This window comes from Annulohypoxylon maeteangense, assembly GCF_022496945.1.
Source record: "Annulohypoxylon maeteangense strain CBS 123835 unplaced genomic scaffold GGS22scaffold_1, whole genome shotgun sequence".
Taxonomy (NCBI): domain Eukaryota; kingdom Fungi; phylum Ascomycota; class Sordariomycetes; order Xylariales; family Hypoxylaceae; genus Annulohypoxylon; species Annulohypoxylon maeteangense.
In genome coordinates this window covers 1,256,991-1,278,920 of record NW_025953248.1, presented here as the reverse complement: position 1 = coordinate 1,278,920, position 21,930 = coordinate 1,256,991, and the positions used below count along the sequence as shown (strand labels likewise).

The window sequence follows — 21,930 nt, the reverse complement described above, 5'->3', positions numbered from 1 at the left end:
CCTGAACCAGTTCTTTCAACTCTCTATGGATTGAGATCACACGCACGCCCCCCTTCTCTTCGGTTCGGTCTCTGACTAGCTTGACTAGGATTCTAGGCGTGGTATTAAATATTGGACATGGCTCTTGTTAGGGTGACAGTGGCCCACCCTCGACCGTTGAGTGGACCATTTATTTTCGTGTGTCAGACAATCCTTGTCCTCGTATATTACGACGAGCCACGAAGATCTTGGGTCCTTGTCCAGCCTGGGTTATCCATCCCTCCAGTGGAGCGCCCTAGAAGGTACTGGTTCCATTCCTTGACACCTCCCCTTGCTCCCTTCTCCTTGTACCGCTCCACTCTCGCCAGGCCGCCTTCACAGCTACGCTAGCGCGCCGAATTTCAAGAATAGCGCATGTGTGGGAAGAAGTGTGGAAGTGGCACCAGTAGGTCAGACATGGGATATGAGCTGGCTATTGATCATATTGTGGACTGTGGACTGTGGACTGTGGACTGTGGACTGTGTGTGTACAATGTACATACAATACAGAATACACAGAGGATACCAGATACCAAAATACCTAGCAGAAGTAGAAGAGTCAAGCCTAGGGTGGTCGGGGCTTTCTTCTTGAGCCACTCCAAACACGCAACAAATTCAAGCCCTTGGCGAACGGGTTGTTATCTCCAATATCTACATCAACCTCCCAGCTTGCACCTTGCTTGAACCTCACATCATTCATTACCTCCATTCATTACAGAAACTCACCCGCCATTCCACCATATCACTAGCTCTTTCGAACCTCGACATCGTCGCCATTGCCGTCGCCGTCAAACACTCCCTCAAACTAACACGACTTTGGCCATTGACACCTGGCTCATCACACGGCGATTACTATCCCAATTCCATGGCCCGTTGACTCGACGCCATAGCTTAGACGACCCAGGAAGATAATATATTGCGTACAGCCCCAGGACTTACCGTGGATTTTTCACCCAGGACTTTGCAATTTGGTTCAAGGACGCTGTCCCCCGTAGAGAAGGCCGTTTTTCTCATTCCTTTCCTTATCTGTCACTCTTAGAATCCAGTTTCCCGGCATTTTCTTACCAGGAGAGGACCTCGTAATCTGTCGCATACGATGCATCATGTGGCAGCGTACGGATATCCCACGCCTCCGGCATCGCCGTCCTACGACAACAACAAGTGCACCTTTCAACAGTCACCTCTCCCAATCCCGCCAGTTTGCCAACCTCGATACACCCCAGTTGCCCCAGAGGCAAGACTAGGAAAGTTCCTTGGAGATAGCCTGCAATTAATAGGAATAATTGGAACCGGTGCCTATGGCGTGGTATACCTCGCGGTCGACGTCAAGACAGGAATTCGGTATGCGGTAAAGACGCTCAGCAAGTTTAACGCAGACGGCTCTCCTCTGGATCAACGACAAATCTCATTCCAACACCGAGAATTACGTTTACATTATCTAGCTTCGGCACACCCCAACGTTGTTTCCATGCACAAGATTGTTGACGACCCGGATTGCATATATGTTGTCCTGGAGTACTGCCCGGAAGGTGACCTTTTCCTCAATATCACGGAAAGAGGACAATATGTTGGTAAGGATGAATTAGCCAAGAGCGTGTTCCTTCAAATCCTGGACGCTGTTGAGCATTGCCATAAGCTGGGCATCTACCACCGCGACCTCAAGCCGGAGAACATTTTAGTTTCGAACCGGGGAGACACGGTGAAGCTGGCGGACTTCGGCTTAGCTACCTCATCTGATCGGTCCGAAGACTACGGTTGCGGATCGACCTTTTACATGTCACCAGGTAGGACTCCGTTAGGATTCTTAAAGAAAAAACTCTGGGAGGGTATACTAACTTTAGTCTCTTCACTTTTACAGAATGCCTGGACCCGTCATCCCGAAGGCCATTTTATTACTGCGCCCCAAATGATGTATGGAGCCTTGGTGTTATCCTGGTGAACTTGACCTGTGGCCGTAACCCATGGAAACAGGCCTCTTTTGAAGATTCCACATACCGTGCCTTCACCAGGAGTCAGGATTTCTTAAGGACCATCTTACCATTGTCGGATGAACTCAACAATATCTTAGGACGGATCTTTACCCGCAACCCTGATCACAGAATTACGTTACCAGAACTTAGGAACAGCATCCTCGCTTGTTCCAAATTTACGATATCTCCTACGGCAGCTCCTCAGCAGGTCTTGCCGACCCCGCCCACCTCACCTGGGCCTATCGAATACGTTGATTGCGAAGACGCGATTATTGAGGACTTGGCATATGACGCACCACAATCACCCGCCTCTTCCACCACCACCGACTCCGATATGGAGTCTACATGTTCATCCGACGATGGATCCCTGACTTCGAGTGTTTCGACCATCGACGACCTTGACGAGGACGACTTCGTCATCGCAGACGACGAGATCCCCCCCGCTCAGGAGCCAGTTATGTATGATCCAGAGGAACCCAAAGTTATGTTTCCACAGGAATTTGTGCCACAGTACTCCGGACCTACTGTTGAGCCTTGTCAGCCTTGCCAACCCTGCGCAGTCCAAGTTCCTGTGCAGGCCAGTTGCGCACCAACCAAATTCGTCTTTCCGTATTTTTGGGAAGTAGTGAATAGGTACACCCAACCCGCTCCCATACACCATTCTATTCCTTTCCACCCACAGGTTCCTCTTTTCTCCAACTTCTAGGGCTGCTATTAGCTACACTGGGATCATGCGTAACTGTACTCCCTATCCTGGGGGGCGCCTTTACCCAAGGTCGCGTTGCTTCTATTGCCATGTTTCTGGGATAAATTAAAGGTCACGAGTATTATGCCACGGACAACCCGGCCACGGGTCAGGACAGGACCCTCCAAAAACACACTTAAGGATTTACTTCGACAAAAATATTTCAACTTGATATTACGTTATAATGCACAAAAATTCCATTGGATCTTTTACAGGAATATAACCGGAAATCTATACCCGAAAATGGAGCCTAAAAAGGTCGCGCGCGCGTATGCGGCACAAAAACTTGGAGCCAGATTCCCTTCAGACCTGTACTTACTTCGACATCATGTCTTTTCTTTGTTTTTTTATTTTTATTAATCAGCGTGGAGTTGGTGGGATGATTTGTGTGAGATGAGGACCAAACCCCCTAAAGACCACGGACCTAAGGAGCCATATCTTGTTACAATCCGGGACTGAATAGGAAAGCATTGTTAAACGGCGCAGGGACATACAACTGGAAGATGTTCAACGCAGGGAGGCTATATTTGCAACACATTTGTTACTTTTCTAATCTGTCATTTTGCACGGGATGCATTTTACAAGGAAAGGGGATGGGATGTCTGATACTTTCGCTTGGATGATACCAACGTTTTTTCTTGGATACACGGGATATTCGGGTCTCGAAATCGGAGAGCCACTGGGAAAAAGTTCATCGAGACCGGTTTTACGGTTGGGAGATGGGATTTGAATAGACCAGAGAAAAAGGGCCAATAACCCTGCCGCGCTTCAACGACATCCGTTGGCGCAACATTATACGTTATACCTATGGACACCGATACCAAGCTACGGTGATCCTCATGGGAGCTATCAGGAAGACGAACAACGTCGATAGGCTCACCAAAACCCAATACAATGTTTTTGCGGACAGTCGCAATAACCACACAAAATAAAAACTAGTTCAACTCTACTACAGCGCCCAAGATTAGTGCCTCGTGATCGATACTCGAAGCATTGTGAGAAGTCTCATCATCAACACTTACCCAATAACTCTCAGTAGTTGTCTATTCATCTCACCGCTACGACGAACCCTTCACGTCCAGGTCATCCCACTAACATCTAATGCCCTCTTTCCAGCCTTTCGGAATCTATCAAAGCCATCCTACGATGTTGACGATCATTCAACATACCAACCTCCGCGTCAAGGCTGACGGTTCCAACAAGACTTCCCCTGATTGGACCAAATCGGGCGACGCCACTCGCCTTACTTTACCAGGGCAGGGCTTGCAAGTGTGCATCGACTTGCATATTGCTCTGTTCTCATAATCACATTTCTGCCGTCGATGCAACGCAAGCCTGCATTAGCTTCTACGGCCGTCCCAAGGCCGAGCCAAGAAATGGTCTCCAGACTAGGTACGTATCTTATTTAGTCCCCCCCTTTTTTTTCTCCTTCTAACTAATATTCTATTCCCTAACCTTTTTCTGCATCTTTCGCTTCGGCATCTTCCTCTAGCCGGAACGCTCGCTCTGAATACATATGCGCTTGCGAAATTGCAATTTGGGCGCGGAAAAAAAGATACATTAAAAAATAAGAAAATAAAATACTCAGACTAGACTTACTACGGTACTAATGGAGAACGAGGCGTTAGGTCTTGGCGAACCGATGGGCTGCCTAAAGCCGCGCTCGAGGGTTGATTGGATAGGTACCTTTTCCCCATCCATCGCTGCTACTACGTAGAATGGTATGGTACGGTACTGTCTGAGATGGAGGTCTGGGTTCGGACTCGTGGACGATGGGACGGTTCCCCGTTTGGGCGCAAAGAAGGGAACGAGCCAGGCGCAGATCCTTGGTACCTAGGAAATTATCACGATATGGATATGGGTAGGTGCTAGGTAAGTATGGGGGCATCAGTAAGTCGAGCGAGCAGTCATATTGATCACGCTACATATGTACGCTGTAGGTATGTATTCACAGGTCCCATCTAACGATTTTTAATCTTTAATGTACATATCTGGTAAATGAAAGATAAAATAAAGTAAAAGAGCAACCCAGCCTTGCTGGATCGCATGTTTTAATGCGCGCGTAATGTCAGGACTTGCAGTAGCTCGAGGCTTTCTCCTTTCGAACTATATAGCAGAATTACGTCGAAATCCTTCCCGTCGTAGCACTGAAGGCAGCTTACAGAGTAGAAGGGTCGTACATAAGAAATCATTATTTCCTTTATGTCGCATCGACTCGACCTAGTGCGCTCCCGGCGCGTTGGTGTGGGTGGAAAGGGAGGGTAGGCTATACTGCACAGAGCTGCATAGCGGGATTCTATGGTTCTGTATATTTTATTATTCCTTTTTTATTTATTTTTCCCTGATTTTATTTTATTCTTCTTTTCTTTCCCACACCTCCCTTTTCTACTCCCCCCCTATCGGGCGAATCAGCTTCGACGCGGCGCGTGCCCCCTAGCCCGAGCTGCACATGCAGGCAGATGGTTTAGGTATGGCAAATGGATCCTTCCACCCCTTGCGTTCCGCGTGCTGATTGGAGCGAGGGACCACAGGTTCACTAGCACATGGCGGTGAAAGACCCTTCTATGCGACTGACTGCTCTGCTTCTTCACGATTCCCTACGGGCTCCTGGGCTAGAACTTCGATCACTCGAGATTTCCTAAGGCATTATATCGTGACGACCCACTCCTCCGTGGCTGCGTCGTTCGTTCGTCCGACGATATTAGGAAAAGGAAGGAGAGAAGAAAAAAAAAAGTATTTTTTTCTTAATGAGACATGAACGGAGATTGGATCAGATGGCTTGAAGGAGGCTGCTTACGATCACCGTTACAATGCCGCTTGCTTCCGAGTGGAGAGGCATATTCATTTCTTACAGCGTACAGAGAATGCTACTGAAGAGTCGATATTATGGAGTTACATGCGCGTAGATTTCTTTCGGTTCGCATAGCGCAGGCACCAGAGGGCTGGCTTGCTCTGCATCGTAGCTGTCATCTTGTCATCTTGTCATTCCCTTATTGCCAGGGGCCACAACCGCCATTCGTCGACTCGGCCGTCACAGATCCATATCAGACCTTGGTTCGATCGCTACGTGTGAGTCGAGCTCCGTAACATAGTATCTGTGCCTGACTAGTCCGCTATTTCAAGGACAATGGAGCAGAGACGAGGAAAGGGATCCGAAAATACGTGACAGGCAAATCGGAGCGATACGCCAGCTTAATCTCTACCCAGGTCGCCAGACCCGCGGTTCGATGAGGGCATCGTCAACCCAAAAAGGTGGCTCGCAGCCTCCACAGAGCCCACGACGCTGCCACTCTGTATCGTACAGTAGGTAGGCAGATAGGTTAGCTATGATATTAGTACAACGGTAGATTCCTAGCTACCCTAGTAGTTCGATAGAAGCTTGGGTACATACATATACACATACAGGTCGCAGGTTTTTTTATTGTTCTTTTAGTGGGATATTAGGCCAGGCAGCAACGCTAGCTCTTTAGGGACTTAAGTACCTTCTCATATAAATTTATATATAAAAGTATAAACGTTAAAATCTTTTTATATTTATTTAATTAATTTATTATTTACTTTTTTTTCGAATTATTTTTTTTTATTATTATAATAATAATAATAATAATAAAATAACGATTTAAAAAAAATTAAATTAAATAATATAATAACGTTTAATTATTATTAATAAAAATATCGTTAATATTAATAAAATAATTAATTATTAATTTTATTTTTTTATTTTTTTTAATTATTTAAAAGATTTAGTTTTAAAAAAATTATTTTTAAAAAAATTATCGCTTTTTTAAATTAACGTTTATTATTTTTATCGTTCGAAATATTATAATTTTATTAAAAATTAAAAATTTATAATACGTTATAAATATATATTATTTTCGAATTTTACGTAAAATTAAATAACCGTTAACGAAAAAATTTTAAAATAATAAATTTAATATACGTTATTAAATTTTTTAATTTTCGTAAAACGAAAAAAATATAATTTATTACGTTATTTTTAATTTAATAAAATTTAAACGATATATAATTTTTTTAATACGTTTCGTATAAATTAATATATTTTTTAAAATAATTATTATTACGTTATTTTCGAATTAATTTCGTATAAATTAAAATTTATTAAACGCGTAATAAAAAAATTAAACTTTAAAAAAATAAAACGCGGTAAAATAAAATTATTACTTAATAAAATTAATATAATTTATTATATAAAATTTTACGTTAAATAATTAAAAATTTATTTAATTTTTAAAAATTAATTTTTACGTAAATTAATATTTAATAATAAAATTAAAATTAATTTTTAATTTTATTTTATAAAATATATTATATTATATAATATTAAAATTTATTATAAATTAAATTTAAATAAAAATTAATTAAAAATAAATTAAATATTTTAAAATTATTTTTAAAATAATATAAAAAATTTATATTATATATAAAAAAAAAAAAAAAAATAAAATTAATTTTAAAAAATATTATAATATAATTTTATTTTTTATTAAAACGTTTATAAATAATTTATTTATTATAATAATATTTTAATAAAATAACGTTTTATTTTATATTATTAAATTAATAATAAAATATTTAAATAAATTAAATATTTATTTAATAAAATAATTATTTAATTTTTTAAATTTAAACTTTATTAAAAACGTTTAAATTTAAATAAAAAATTAATTAAATATTTATTATAATTTAAAATTATTAAATAATAAAAATTTAAAAATAATAATTATAATAATTTAAAAAATAATTTTTAAAAATTTTCTAAAATCGTTATTATTTTTAATATATAATAAAATAAAAAAATATCGTAATAATAATAATAAACAATTACTAAATTAAAATTTATATATTTTTATATAATAATTTATATAAAAAAGTACTTAGTGTCCCAAGAGGGCTAATTCGATGCCTGGCGTTGTTGCCTGGCTCAGTGTCCCACTAAAAGAACAATAAAAAGGCCTGCAACCTGTACATACCTACATACCTACATACCTACATAGGAGCTAGGATAGCTAGAAGCGAAAAGGTCCTGCGCCCACATGTGTGGGGGAAAGAGGGCGTGCGTAAGTACGAAGTTGACGTGGTCCCGTTCGACAAAGGGGGAATATCCTTCTTCTTCCTACCCTTCCCAGACCCGAAATAATAAGATTGGGGCGGTGCAAATCGCTTTCGATCTATGATCATCTCGCCGCGCTACTCATTGGTTCGTGCCCATCCCCCACAATTCCCGTCCCAGTCCATAGCTTCCCATAGTTTTACCACCGTCTACGTAGTCGAGTCGTGGCACCTGATCCTCCTCAACTGCGTGTCATCTCGATTACTTTCCACGCTGGGAAAGCCAGGCACGGCAGCCCACGCTAAAAGGGGACTTGTACATGGAGATGGCCGCGGCTTGCTATCCGTTTCTGGGGCGATATCTTCTAAAGAGCGAATCCCTTCGGGTCACGAATTATCTCTTGGCATCCCAATGGAGCCGTCTTCGAACATCCATCCATCAAACCCTCGTCAGGTCAGGTGCCTGACGGAAGCCTTCTGATGATTTCTTAGAATCGTTCGCTTAGGAAAGAATAAGGCTCCTGAAAGACCCCCACCGACCGTCTTGTTCGGATCGTATAGGCAGAGGCAGGCAAGACGACGTCCCTAACTGACTGAGCAAGGAAGCGACCCAGCATGGCATATGGACCCTAATAATATTGATTGCGTGTCTACCTACATACGGTGTCTATCACCACCATGGGCACCTCTACAGAAATCCAATCCTGCCTATGCCGTGCACGTATAGAAACCTACCTAGGCAAAATCATTAAAAAAAAAAGAGAGTCAGTTCTCTCCGGTTTCATTGGATTTCCAATAGTCCTAGGCAGTAGATAGATCTGCGGGATAGTAAGCAAGCCCATCAGGAACGTTCCACAGCGTCAACCTACATAGAAAGCACCCAGGCACCTTACCGTCGTAATATTGTCTTAGCACATTCATGCGGTCAAACCTGCGGCAAATAGAAACCGACGAACGACAGGCGGGCGGGACAAGTACCGCAACCCTCCTCTCCCCATCTTTTTTCCCTGTTAACAACGCAGCGGACAATTAAGTCGCGTGTGTTTCCGCTCCCTTGCCGATGCGGAGGCGGTGGAAGGGGGGGGAAGGGGGGGCTGGGCGGAGCCGAGGACACGGACAGGATCATCGTGTCTCGATATTATTAGCGACGAGAGGTATAGTGCTAAGTATTATAACCATGCCGGATCGTCGACAACGCTAATAGTAGGGTCTGTTATTGAGAACACGAGGGTATTTGCGGCTCCGTGTGGACTGTTTTGTTTCGGCATATTTTAACCAGTCCCGTGGCGAGCATTACGAGCTGATGCTGGTCCTGGTCCTGAACCAGCTGCTGTTTCGTGTCAGGCAACGTTCGACAGTCTATGCTTTGCTACAGGTCATTGCTAATCTAGGGCTGCTTTGGTCATGCGCCGAAGAATGGAAGGGAAGGGAAGGGATGTGGTGTTTTTGTTTTTGTTTTTGTTGTTGTCGTCGTAGTGAGTAATACCGAGGGCTGGCTGCGACTGTACGCCCGTCTGAGCTTCTAGCAATTCACCAACCATCTGAATTATCTGAACCCCAATCGACACTTTGTAGGTGAGACAGTTTACATTTTTGATATCACCATCATCTCAGCCTACTGGTTACGCGTATCAGGCTTCCCGAAACTTACCATGGTGTGTGGTATGCGCTGAGGCTGAGTGTCTTACAGTAGATAAATCAGAATGGACTATCGGGTAAGCTTCGTGTGGTGGCAGCCAGCAGGGAACGATATCCTGCCTCAAATTGGGTTGGTCCCAGTAATCAATCGCCCGAGGCTGTTGTCGAGCCACGTAGGTAATATCGAAGTCCCTTAAGGGTCAGCAGTTTGCCAATTCGCAGCATCCGTCCCTATCACCGTGTCGTCCGGCATATACCCTGCCTCTTCCCTTCGTCGTCTACGGCTTCTTTCACGTCTATCTCCATAATGTGAGACCAATATGTCTGTGATGACGAGAGATGGGCGCCATGGCAGCGAGGACAACGTGATATTCGGGTTCTCTATTGCTTTTTCCACCTTCCGACTAAAAGAAATCGCGCTCAAACGTGGCCCCCTCAGGGTTCATCCCACGCCCTGGCACCGGAAAAGATAGTGACGCCCGAGTACCACATCGTCAGAGTCAGGTAAGGCTAAATATTGGTTTTCGTCTGGTGTCTCCGAGTCTGAGCTAGGCAGACACAGAAGAAAACCTGCGTACCACGTGCAAGACATGTCGAAAAGGTCAGCGTGGGTGTCTTACCATGCCGAATATGCCGACCAACCTACGCCACCAATACTAGGCTGGCGATCGACGATGTCGTGTTTCTCCAAGCGATAGAAATCACAGACTATTCTTCTCTTTTTCGCGTGCGCGGCTTCTCAGGGGACGAGGCTGGACTAACCATTCTCTAGCGCTCTAAGACCGCCGGTATAGCCGCAGACCTATTGAATAACAACTCATCAGATTGCGCGGAGATCGACAACCGGCACTTGTTATTGGGCGTTAAGATCGCATCTAGATTCGTCCCTGAGATCGGTCCTGTAAGCCTCCAGTGGGGTCCTCGGTGATCATTTTTGTCCCGTTCACCTCCACCAGGCGAGCTATTATTGAAGTATTGCGACTCCCCAACGACGCCATCCGGAGATTTCATTTCTAGCTCATTCCCGAGGTCTCATCTCCTGTGTCCACTTACTATACTAGCATCGCAGACCTCTCCACCGAGCTATCACGTATATACGATATGTTCGGTCATCGATATATGGAGATAACGATACCATCACATAATGAGAATGGCTGTTAGAGTTGGTAGGTGGAGGCTAAAGGTTATACCCGAGGGTTAGGTCCGAATTTGATTCGGTATTGTGGTGATATGAGCGACAAGCTACGTGATCAAGACGATTCTTAGTATGTTCCTAGAGACATCAAGCCTCAGGATAAGAAGATAGTTCCTCAGCTAAATTCACCGTAGCTATTACGTTATCATAGCCTATAGTCAGTAGAGTCAGTCTAATGGCCCCCTTTAGTACGATGCTAGAGTTACTAGTAGGTACATAGCTAGAGGGTTTAGCGTGAGTCCCTTCGAGCAGATATATGTTTAGTAACTACCTTGATGCCCTTACTCTAGTTCATATTCTTATGATCTAGTCATATCAATAATCGCCGATATACTCAAATTGAGTTTAGGGCTGAGCTTCTAGAAAATTTCTAGTCTCAACTATCGTTCTTTTACCTAAGCTATACGCCGCTGCATACCTAGGTAGGTAACCGGCAACTGACTCGCGCCATCGTGGAGACAACGAGAAGACTCGCCGAACTTTTACCCGTTAATAGTTCGTGCGCGTATTTCACCGCCGTTATATCCGATAAAGCATCCATAGCTGCCTAATCGCGACTTATTGCGTCGTCGTGTGGCTAGCTGAAGCCGGAAGTAGCTGGAGAAGTCGTGTTCGACCCATCTCGGACAGAGTCAGCTGGTGAAAGACTCGAGCTTCGAATCATGCATACGAATCTCCTGACAGCCCTATAGTATGATCGTATAGGATTACGATTCGTGAGCTAGAGTCAGGGGGCAGTGCTTAGGTGGGTTGAGATCAGCAGTCATCTATCACTAAAGCTTAACACATCTAAGCTGAATATAGCTTCACGAGCTACCTACCTAATTACCTAGTAGGCACTAGGTACTAGGGGCATGGGAAGGTGATGTTGAAACGAAAATAGATCCATAGTAATAATAAAGATAACTAGTAATAACAACAACAAACTACTGCAACGATCTAAGCAGATCTGAGAGCGACCGAAGGCACAATTGAGAAACCCGGATATCACCAGCGCCCCTCTCGCTCCTATTTTTTCTCGACGTCTTTCGTACAAGGAAATCCCTTCTTGCCACCTGCACATCCAATATCCAGCTCTGTAAGGAATCCCACTAGTCGCCCCCTATCCCAAAGTTTCCGGCAAGTGCCGCAAACTTAATCGCTGACCTCGATGGGACCGCCCGGAACCACGGGGTCGGGGCTCATGGAGCCTCCGGGGAAGCCCGGGGCCGGGAAGAAGGGGCCGTCGGGGAGGCCCTCGTCGATGGGCAGGTCGCGCTTGCCGGGGACGAAGGTAGTCGTGGTGCCGTCGGGAGACTGGACGATTGTGATGCCGTACTTGGTGAGGAGCTCGTCCTTGATGGCGGCGATGCGGTTGGCTACGGACTTAGGCGGGTGCGGGCCGAACGCGTGGAGCAGCGTTTCGTACTGCAGCTCCAGGGCGATGATGTGCGCCTTCACCGGGTCTGTTGTCCCGTCGCCGATGCCGATTGTGTCCTGACGCTTCTTCTTGTCTGATGGGTCCATGCTGCCGGTGATGGGTGGGAGAATCACCGTGTCTTGACGCTTCTTGTCGGATGGTTCGAGACCGCCGGTGATGGGGGGGAAGATCACGAAGTCCTGGCGCTTCTTGGTCGAGGGCTCGAGACCTCCGGTGATGGGCGGTAGGAGGGTGAAGGTCGGTGGTGGCGGTTGGGTACCTGGTCCGGGGAACCAGGTGCCCGGGTTGGTCCACTCAAATTGCCGTCTCTCCACCGTCTTCGTCGGTTCGGAGATGGGGGCTGCGGAGGCCAGAGCCGCGAGGGCTAGGGCGGTAAGGCCAGCTCGGTGCATGGCAGATAAACTTGACTTAGCAAGGATTTAATTCAAGATTGAATCCCAGTTTCTTGGGTTATAATACGAATTCGTGATGATTAAGAATGTTGGTAAGCTTGTCGTCGGTCTGCTCTCGATATAGGCCTTGATCGTCGCCCAGCGTCACCCACATTTATATAAACACTCTTCAGCCATTCCGTCACCACGAACTCCCCTCCGTGAGAGATAAGAAGAGTCTAGCAGTGCTTCAGAAATCTGGTCGAATTCATTTATCGTTAATATCGGTATATTGTCCCTACGACGCGGCTGGGCCTTAGATAACACAATATACCCGGGGGTAAGGGGCTTTTAACCGGGTCGAGTCCTTCCCACGCAACGGACCACCTGCGAACCACGCGTGGCAAGACATTTGGCAGGTTTTTCTTCTTTTTCTTTCTATCTGCCTTTGCCGGTCATCCGCTTATCTAATTAAAATCAGCAATTTGTGAAAACTACCTAGTAAGAGAGAAATGAGATGATATCTTTTTTTTCGGCTTGTGTGTAGATTACCGCCATTGTGAAGATCGTAGTGTAGATTGTAGGATGTAATCGGTCGCTCGACCATGCCCCGCGAACTCTAGGAGAGAAACAGTCCCAAATAATGATGGCGATCACCGACGAGTGTCACCGACGGCTCGAGATTCTCTATTTTTGGAACCCGAAACTTCTAGAACGCATCTTAGTCCAGAATTTGGTCCGTTTCGCTTATTCGGAGCCGAACATCAGGTAATATAGTCTCGACCCAAACCATCGTGCTCTGCAGTAGCATATTAGGTGGGTTTCGAGATAATCATCGTTTTGTGATGAGGCATCGCCAAAATGTCATCACACATCCAGCTTCATGCAGGGGCCCGACATAATGGACATGGTTGGGAATCTGGACAGGTCTAAGACCCGGCGATTAAAGGTCAACCAAACCCGGTGTCCAGAAAGAGGTCGGGAGACCAGTTGTTCGAGACTGACCTGATAGAGAAGGTTATAGGGGAAGCTGTGACATACAGCTAAGATCACGCCATAAACCCGATTACTGGAATCAAAAGCTCTTCGCCGTATCTAGCGTTCATAGTTAGTAGCTCAATTCGAATGTTCTGCACCGGTAAAATGCAGTACGCTGGAAATAGACATAGCGTGACATCGTCAGTTTTCGGGGACCAAACTTTTTTGAAAGATAAAAGCCCAACCTTCTGAGGGCCTTAACCACAAAGAAAGAAAGACGGTGGACCTATCCAAGTGACGCAACTCGTACCTAGGTAGGTATGATGTTGATAACATGCGGGGAGCCGCACCCGACGACCGTTGGATGAATGTGATGTGGTGGGATTAGATCCTTCATTCATTGCCCAAAGGCACGGAGGCCGCCATTGAAGAGCTAGGCGGACATCTATCGAATGACATCTACCAAGTCTAGAGCGTTGCTATCATAATGTTACCAAGTGATTCTCGTGGCGTTCCTGAGCCCAGATTGAAACTCGTCATAAACTTAACATTGGGCGTGACGATACAAACATGTGTACATATCTCCCGACGACGTGTATCATGTGCCATCCGGCTAGGGAACGGAGCTTGGCTGGATTAAGATACCCCATTTCGGGGACCTCTCAGGAAATTATTAGACGGTGGGTGGTAGCTTTCCGGGGATAGTTCCTCAAGTTTCCGGAGAGAAAGGCCGATTTATGGCCTAGCAAGGAGAATCAGACGCCGCGATAGGTTGCTTACATGGCCATGTACAGGATCCTTTACACATTTCGAGGCATCCTAGAATTGATGGGAGGTATTGGACCCTTGATGCAGGGAATGTAGATATCCATCCGTCCTGACGTCCTGTTTGCTTCGATATCCGTATTATCCCATTGGCTTACATGCTACCTACCTAGGTATGTCTAATTATCCTAGATTTGGTATCCTGCAATTGACCAACAACGAACAACTGCTATGATCTTGTTCAATCTTAGAATCGTATTTTGGTGCTGAGTAATAACCGCCAAAGTCTTGCCTCCAACGCAGAGATACGAACTGTGAGAAAAAGCGTCTATCAGGAAGTAGATTTCGAGAGAGGGAAGCTATACCAATCATCCCACCAGTCGCTACCTTCCCATCGCTCCGGCCAGATCCGCCTAAAGATCGATTCCACCTCGGATGGATCGGCCACAATCTCTGGAAAAAGCTGATCGACTTCATTGTGTTGCCTCTCCTCCAACTCCCTATTCTTTTGCTTAAGTCTCTTGGTGATTAATACTTGGCGTGAATCGTCTCGCGGGTTACGATCGACTTGCCATGTACCATAGAGCGGGACACCATATTTTCTTAAAATTTGGAACTTGTTGCTAAAGATACTAAGACATCTGTTGCCCCCAGCGTCTATCTTTAGTCTTTCTAGCCGGCCGAGATTATAGCGTCCCTTTACTCCAGAAATGGTTTCAAAAATAGCTCGGACAAGAGTTCCATCCACGGCATTGTTGATGAAAACATCTCGAACGTGGCCTTTCAAAAAATTGAACCCGGTAAGGAGTTCTCGGTCGAAGTCATCAAAATAAGGCTTAGGTCGCGGCACTTCTTCGCCAGAACGACAAGACCGAAATGGCACATACAGATCCAAAGCAAGATCCTCTAGTTTGGGTAAAGTACCGAGTGCTTCATACAGAGCCACTTCGTTTGCGTCGCCCTTGGTACGGAGGAGAGGTATATCGAGATTTTCGATCATGGGGCATCGTGCTCGAATGTTGGTGATATCCCGCCATGTAAGGTATTGATCATAGCAGGGCCGCAATCTAAGACTTCGCAGCTTGGGGCTCAATTTTGTGCTTATGGCGATCTTTTTACACCATCCTATAATTTCAAGAGTATGTAGTCCCTGTAAATCGCAGACTAACATCTCTGTTAACGAAGACACGCGAGCCACAGGCGCGAGCTCTCCAGTATGGCGTAAGGTGAGGACTAATGTTTCAAGAGATCGAAAGTTATGAGAACCATTTACTAAGTTGTTGAGAACATCTTCGCCGATTACACTATTTATTCTGAGGACTCGCAGTACGGTAAAGTCAGTATGCATGCTCCAGTCTGTTATGACTCGGTCTGTGATTGAAGACCCCTCGTCGTCAGGTCCCCATAGCTGCAAGCATGACAGCGATCCCAATACTCCAGGACATGCTTTGGATATAGGTAGGTTTCCCCAAGGCGGGAAGAAAGAGGAGTGTTCCTGATCCGCATTCCATTTCCATTTCTTATTGCGGAACAGGTGCACCTCCTTTAAGTTAGGAGCTAACCCCGAAACTAGACGAAATACTGCCCCAACATGATGCGATGGCGCGCTCTTGTCATCATGATGTGCCGCTATGCTGATGCTGTAAAGGCACGGCGAGGTGGCAATCATAAATTCATAAGGGTCCGCGATAGGTGGGTTGGCGACAAGGCTGCGTAGATAGAAGTTGTCGATATGAAGCCTACATTTAGGGAGATGCTCATGTAAAGCCTGCAGTAGACAAGGTGGGAATTGGCCAGGACATTGATATATAAGATCCGCTAATGAAGGTAATTGTCGAATTAGGTCGACTAATGGCAGCCATCTGTTATCAAACTCGTGTACCTTTTCCACCGGCGATTCGTCAAATAGATAGAAACTTAACCGAGGGTTGTCGAAACGACCTTCTAGATCAGCCACAGCCATAGGCGCCGAGGAATCCGGGGGCGTATCACGATTCGGGCAGTCTACGCCTGGGCCGTATATTACCAAGCGACGGACACACCCGAGAGCGCCGAGGCGGTGTAACCTTTCGAGATGCTCTTGGACAACTGTGATCAGGTCTTCTGGCTCGGCTGCGAAGATCCAGATGGTGCGGGAGAAGAAAGCGGAGGCGATGGTATAACAAGCCTTATTAGACCTTGCAAAGTTGAGCAAGCTCGATGGATGGGTGTGATAAAGGATATCGCAGATTTGTGATATGAGCTCTGTGGGAAGGGCGAATAAGGTAGACGGATCCATGTTTCTTACTCGTCTTCTCCTTTTGCTTCTCGGGGATCTGTTCCTGTCTGGGTATCCTACTAGGTACCTAATGTTTGGAAGACTGTCTACCCCAACGAGTGTGACTAATACTATACTGAGGTTAATATTGATGTAAAATAGGTAAAGATGAGTAGGTACTATGTAAGAAACAAGTCGAGGGCTTCGAAAAACAGTTAAATGGCCAAATTTTCAACCATGCAACAATTCGTCACAACTTAGCTAGGTGTTTCTTAAGATGTTATCTGCATCATAAGATGCGGGTATGTGCCAGCACAGTACCTGACTATTGTAATAAATAGGCATCACCTTTGAGGACGAATGGTTCGAAGCTGTCCACGGGGTTTAAGCGGAGTTTAAACAATAATCCTAAAAAGTTCTGCTCGAAAACTCTTTTGACGAGGAAATATACACCTTTTTAAGATTGTGATTTAGATATAATAGTCTTGGTTAGCGAACATATCATCAAATCTCCTCTTTTCGACAGTATCTTCTTGAAATAGTATGTTATGGGTGTAAAGGTTCAAAGTTAAGAGTGATCAGCTTACAAACGGCGGACATGGTCCGTGCATGGCACCCCTGACATTTCTCCACAATTCGGAATACCCCAAATTGAACCCGAAAGGCAATTCCTACCTTGTACCTAAGTACCTCACCATCTAATGCCGATGGCGATGACGTCGCTAAGACGTGAGCTATCACGAAAGACATCCCACTTCCAACAGAGTCATGTAAGGTCAACTAGCTCGTCAATGCCCTCGAAATGGCGGCCAAATCAAGCTCGATCCTCCGCCGGGCTCTTCTCTACGGCAAGTAACCCTAACCCAACCCCCCTCCACCCAAACCCTCTAACCGCACCTCAGTCCCGGCATCCTCCCCCCGCATGCTCACCAAGTCCCTCGGCCTAACCAGCGACAACATAACCTACGACCTCGAAGACTCCGTAACCCCAACCGCCAAACCTTCCGCCCGCGCCGCCCTACGCGCACACCTCCTCGCACACCCCACGCGCCCCCCCACCGTCTCCGAGCTCGCCGTGCGCGTCAACCCCGTCTCATCGCCGTACCTCGAAGCAGACCTCGCCTCAGTATCCGTGCTGCCTAACGTCGACGCCATAGTCGTGCCAAAAGTAAATAGCGCCTCCGAGCTGCGGCACGTATCGCAAGTGCTAACGCACCACGTCCCGTCCTCACGCCTGCCCAAAATAATCGCATTAATCGAGTCCGCGCGCGCCGTCATGGATTTACGGGAGATATGCGCCGAGGCTCCGGGGCTGCTCGACGGGTTGATATTCGCGGCGGAGGACTTCGCGCTGGATTTATCGATCACGCGGACGCCGGACTTGAAGGAATTTCTGTACGCGCGGTCCGCGATTGTGACGGCGGCGCGGGCGGCGGGGTTGTCGGGTGTGATTGATCTGGTTTGCACGTCGTATAAAGGGGAGGAAGGGCTTGCGCGGCTGGAGGAGGAGTGTCGTGGAGGGAAGGCGATGGGGTTTAATGGCAAGCAGTGCATTCACCCGTCGCAGGTCGAGACGGTGCAGCGCCTGTTCGCGCCGTCGGAGAAGGAGGTGGAGTGGGCTGTTAGGATCACCATTGCGGATGAGAAAGCCGCCGCTGCGGGGAAAGGGGCATGGACCTTGGACGGGGCTATGATTGACGCCCCTGTTGCTGGAAAGGCGAAGGCGATAGTCGACAAAGCGCAGCGATGTGATATAGATGTGAAGAGCTTACAAGAAAAATGGAAGGACCAGGAGCCCGAATGAATTAAGCATCGACACAATTCACTTCAAAATGTACGTGTAGCTTATAACTCTGCTGTATATTCTAACGTGATACTCCTATTTCGGCATATACTACCTAATGTATCTCAGAACCGGGAGAATTGATTTGGGCGCCAAAAGTTTGACATCTCAAAAGGTTCCTCTTCAAAGTCTCCTAAGGGTTGTACAACGTCAGGAAAGGACCTGTGAATACCAATATCGCATTGAGGATTTTGTGCCTCGATATGATACTCTCCTCCGCCCTGATGATATATCTTCGAACTTTCTAGATCGGTGTATAAGAGGTGCGGATTATGGTTTAGATGAGTGTACATATTTTGTCTTTCGCCGTAGGCTTGACTGACTAAAGGTCGCTGATGAGAGAATTCTCTATTGGAAACAGGAGGACCTTGCGCTGCTTTCTCTAGAGCGAATTCCGAACCCATGGTGTCATCATCGTACAAAGGGGAGTGCTGTTGCGACTCGTTCTCTATCCTAGCAATAAATTCAGCCATGCTCTCGGGCTCCTGAGATTTGGTTAGATTCTTTTGATAGGAGTTTCTACTCAAGGCCCTTTCGTATTGGTCTACATAAAATGGCGATTTCATGCTTGTTCTAGAAATAATGCTTCGCGTTTCTGCTATTCGAGCTGACGGCGTTCTCTGGGGTATCCAGGAAGCTGTGTCGAATGATGATAGTATGCGTTCATTATTTACTGTCGACTCTGACGATAAAGTAGTCTGGTTACAGCTTACGGGTAGCCCCTGGATAGTTTGGCCAACGTCACTGCAACTCCCTATGTGATGAGCGTGTAGGCTTTCGGGTTCTGTAATATTGAGGGGTGATGTCTGTCTAGGACTAGGAGGGTCGACCTCCCTTTTGTTAGCATGTGACGATACGATTGAATTATTTCGTTCATGTGGGATTGGGGGTGGTGGCATCACATCTCGAGAGGTTCCTGACACCGGATCGCTCATTTCTTGTGTCCGTCTTCCTACACTTTGATTCACATTTGTTCCTGCTAAATCTGGGGTTTGGTGAATAGGAATCGCTTTAACGGCTGATAAATTTGGAGTTCGAACGCTTGATCTTGAGCTATCCTTTTCGGGGGAGGTGAGACGTGTATCTCTGACAATTTTCTGGCGATCAACCTCTGGAGTAACTTGAGACACTTGTGGGTGTGACTCCTCCTGAGATTTAGATACCCGGCACTCTCCCAATTTTTGGATTTCGAGCGGTGGTCCTGAGCGTTTTATGGAATTTTCGGTCATTATAGCTCGATCTCGATACTTAACCTTCTGAGACTCATTGAACTCATGACGGGGACTTCTTGTATTATCTTCTGGCTCTATACGTTGAACGTCGGACATCCCAGCGTCTGTTTCCCTTCTTTCGACATTCTGTTCAGCGAGACGGTCGTCGTATAGAGGGATCCCGGTATCACGATATATGCCAGTTGCTATTAGATCCTTTCTAACTGGTTCGGGCGTTGTCGTCCACACCGAGCCTGACACGTCTGGACTCGAACTGTTCGCTCGTCCATTAACCCGTGGTGAATGATGACTGGTAGACCAGGTGAAATATTCTGTACTTTTCCCTGAGTCTTTTCCATCCTCGATATATCTATAGGGGTTTAAACTGAGCGTCTCAGCGGTCTCATCATGAGGCTGAGATATGTGGATAGTATTTGGATATTGACGATGATCCGAAGGCGAGGGCTTGGATAGTTCTTGAAAATGAATGGATGGGAGTCGCCCAGCCTGATGTTCTATACTCTGGTGGCCATTATCCGAACTTGGATCATGACCTCTTGGCGCCCGAGTATTCCTATCAGTTCCGTGTGGTAAGAAAAACGAAGATACCTCCTCTATTTCTCTGCCTTCGCGTCGTTTCTCCCTTAAGCGAGATTTGGATAGTGGCTTTGGCTGAGGATTTCGCTTCTGATGCTTCATAAACTGCATTTGGGAGAAGGCTAGGTCCGAAACTATTCACTCTTAGCCTTTGATGCCTAGAATGGCTTCTTGGCAATATACTTACTGGGCTGTTTCTTGGATGTTCGTCTATTCTCGAATAAACCAGGCTTAAGCTGCGGTTGTACCTATATTTAGGTCAGATCAACATTGGTTGTACTTAAGAGAGTTCTTACAGTAATACGGCTGTTCAACACAGCGTCAGAGGTGAAATTATTCACAATGTTCTTACTGGATATAATGGATTTCCTCTTTTCGGCTTTCTTCCGCTTCTTTCTTCGATGTTCTTCATAGCCTCCGCTACTCCCCTTCTCATGATCTCGCTTCGTTTTCTTCGTTTCATATTTGTCTTCCCTAGTTTTATGTCTTGGTCTTCTCTCGAAGTTCATCTGTTCATCCACATGAGACGATATCGATGAAGCGTCTGGATGCGCTAGACCTGCTTCTCTCGGAGATCTAGTGGGTGGGATATTTTTACGGACATGTGGAATGGGCCCAGGCCCATGATCAGGAGGTCTGGTAGAATTTCTAAAACCGCTGATGAACGAACTATCGCTGGGAGTGATCCGTCTTCGCCTAGACTTCCTTGGATCTCTCATACCCAGGTCCTGAAAGGGGGAAGCCGATTGGGGTAGGCTATAGGAGGGAAAGCCGTGACGAGGACTCCATTTTGGATCTACATGTCTAGGGTGCTTATTGTATGGAGCTATCGAATCAAGCGGTCTAGATGGATGGTGACTGTGCGTGTCTTCTCTCCGATGCCCTTGTGATGTCCTGGGGCAGGAGTGGGGGCTCTGTCTCGCCGTCTGCGCTAGCCAATTCTCGACAATGTCAAAGCGGAAGTGCGGTTGCGAGGATCTATTTGAATTTCCTATAGCCAAGTCGCTCTGATGTTGTTTGTGCGAATGTTTCAGACATGATCTATCATTGGACACTTGGTAGGATTTATTGCCATCGCGCGGCTGGTGATGGCGACGGCGATGATGCGTAGAATGACGTGGAGGAGATTGAGAGGCCTCCCTAAAGGTCATCTCGAGATGGAATTGAAACAGCAAATAGCTCCTGAGACAAAGCAAAGGTATGACGTCGAAAGGAAAGGTCTACATATTACAACGTTGGAAAGTTAAGATGTATGCAGCGTTGTAAATCTTGACCCAAGCAGAAGGGGAGAGCAAGTCTAAACGAGACGAGATGGAACGTGGGACCCTACAGGGTTAATTATCGGCACACGGTTAGAATATCCCGGCAAGGACCGCGGTAAGGCTTAGTTTAGATCTACGCAGTACTAGGTGCTTAGTATTAGCAAGAGCGACGCTGAGTATTTGTATTACTAATAAGCTGGGTGGTGGGAGGGTGGGTTACACAGAACGCAATGTGGGATAGACTGAAGTTAAGAAACACCGATGTGGCTTCTTGTCGGGACCAGCTTCCAAGTTGTTACCGATCTTGAATATTTGCCCGGTGTTTAGGTACCTATAAACACTAGAATGTACTTGTACATAATCATGTATCTCCATATGCTAGTATTGTACCTACCTAGGTAGGTACCTATTTATGACGTTCTTGGAGATCTATAATTAGAGCTTTTGCCGCAAATGTTTTCATTGCCAATATGTCAGAAGCCACTAATCTGCCTGGATCTCATCATCTTAGATGCCGAAAATAAACAATACTCGCAAATGGGTTGGTTGGTTGTAAGAGCCGCACGCGCTTTAATGTAGCGGCGTGTATT

The 21,930-nt window shown here is 46.0% G+C and overlaps 5 protein-coding genes across 5 annotated transcripts; 2 read left to right on the top strand and 3 right to left on the bottom strand.

The window, feature by feature from the left end:
• Positions 1–908: 908 nt before the first annotated feature.
• GGS22DRAFT_4664 (Ran1-like protein kinase) lies at positions 909–2,999 on the top strand. The gene is made up of 2 exons (XM_047967150.1): positions 909–1,802; positions 1,877–2,999. Exons 1-2 carry the CDS (start codon positions 1,115–1,117, stop codon positions 2,692–2,694), a joined length of 1,506 nt encoding a protein of 501 aa, XP_047823673.1. The 5' UTR covers positions 909–1,114; the 3' UTR covers positions 2,695–2,999.
• An 8,771-nt stretch (positions 3,000–11,770) lies between these two features.
• Positions 11,771–12,448, bottom strand: GGS22DRAFT_183183 (uncharacterized protein; the record flags this gene model as incomplete). Its single annotated transcript, XM_047964061.1, has 1 exon — positions 11,771–12,448. The coding sequence occupies one exon, from the start codon at positions 12,446–12,448 to the stop codon at positions 11,771–11,773; it is 678 nt and encodes a 225-aa protein (XP_047823672.1).
• Positions 12,449–14,501: 2,053 nt separating this feature from the next.
• Positions 14,502–16,448, bottom strand: GGS22DRAFT_183182 (uncharacterized protein; the record flags this gene model as incomplete). The annotated part of the gene is made up of 1 exon (XM_047964060.1): positions 14,502–16,448. One exon carries the CDS (start codon positions 16,446–16,448, stop codon positions 14,502–14,504), a length of 1,947 nt encoding a protein of 648 aa, XP_047823671.1.
• A 542-nt stretch (positions 16,449–16,990) lies between these two features.
• GGS22DRAFT_4558 (beta subunit of citrate lyase) lies at positions 16,991–18,283 on the top strand. Its single transcript, XM_047967124.1, has one exon. The coding sequence runs from the start codon at positions 17,350–17,352 to the stop codon at positions 18,229–18,231; it is 882 nt and encodes a 293-aa protein (XP_047823670.1). The 5' UTR covers positions 16,991–17,349; the 3' UTR covers positions 18,232–18,283.
• Positions 18,284–18,335: 52 nt separating this feature from the next.
• Positions 18,336–21,229, bottom strand: GGS22DRAFT_177007 (uncharacterized protein; the record flags this gene model as incomplete). The annotated part of the gene is made up of 3 exons (XM_047963481.1): positions 18,336–20,212; positions 20,266–20,326; positions 20,375–21,229. 3 exons carry the CDS (start codon positions 21,227–21,229, stop codon positions 18,336–18,338), a joined length of 2,793 nt encoding a protein of 930 aa, XP_047823669.1.
• Between the last annotated feature and the right edge of the window lie 701 nt (positions 21,230–21,930).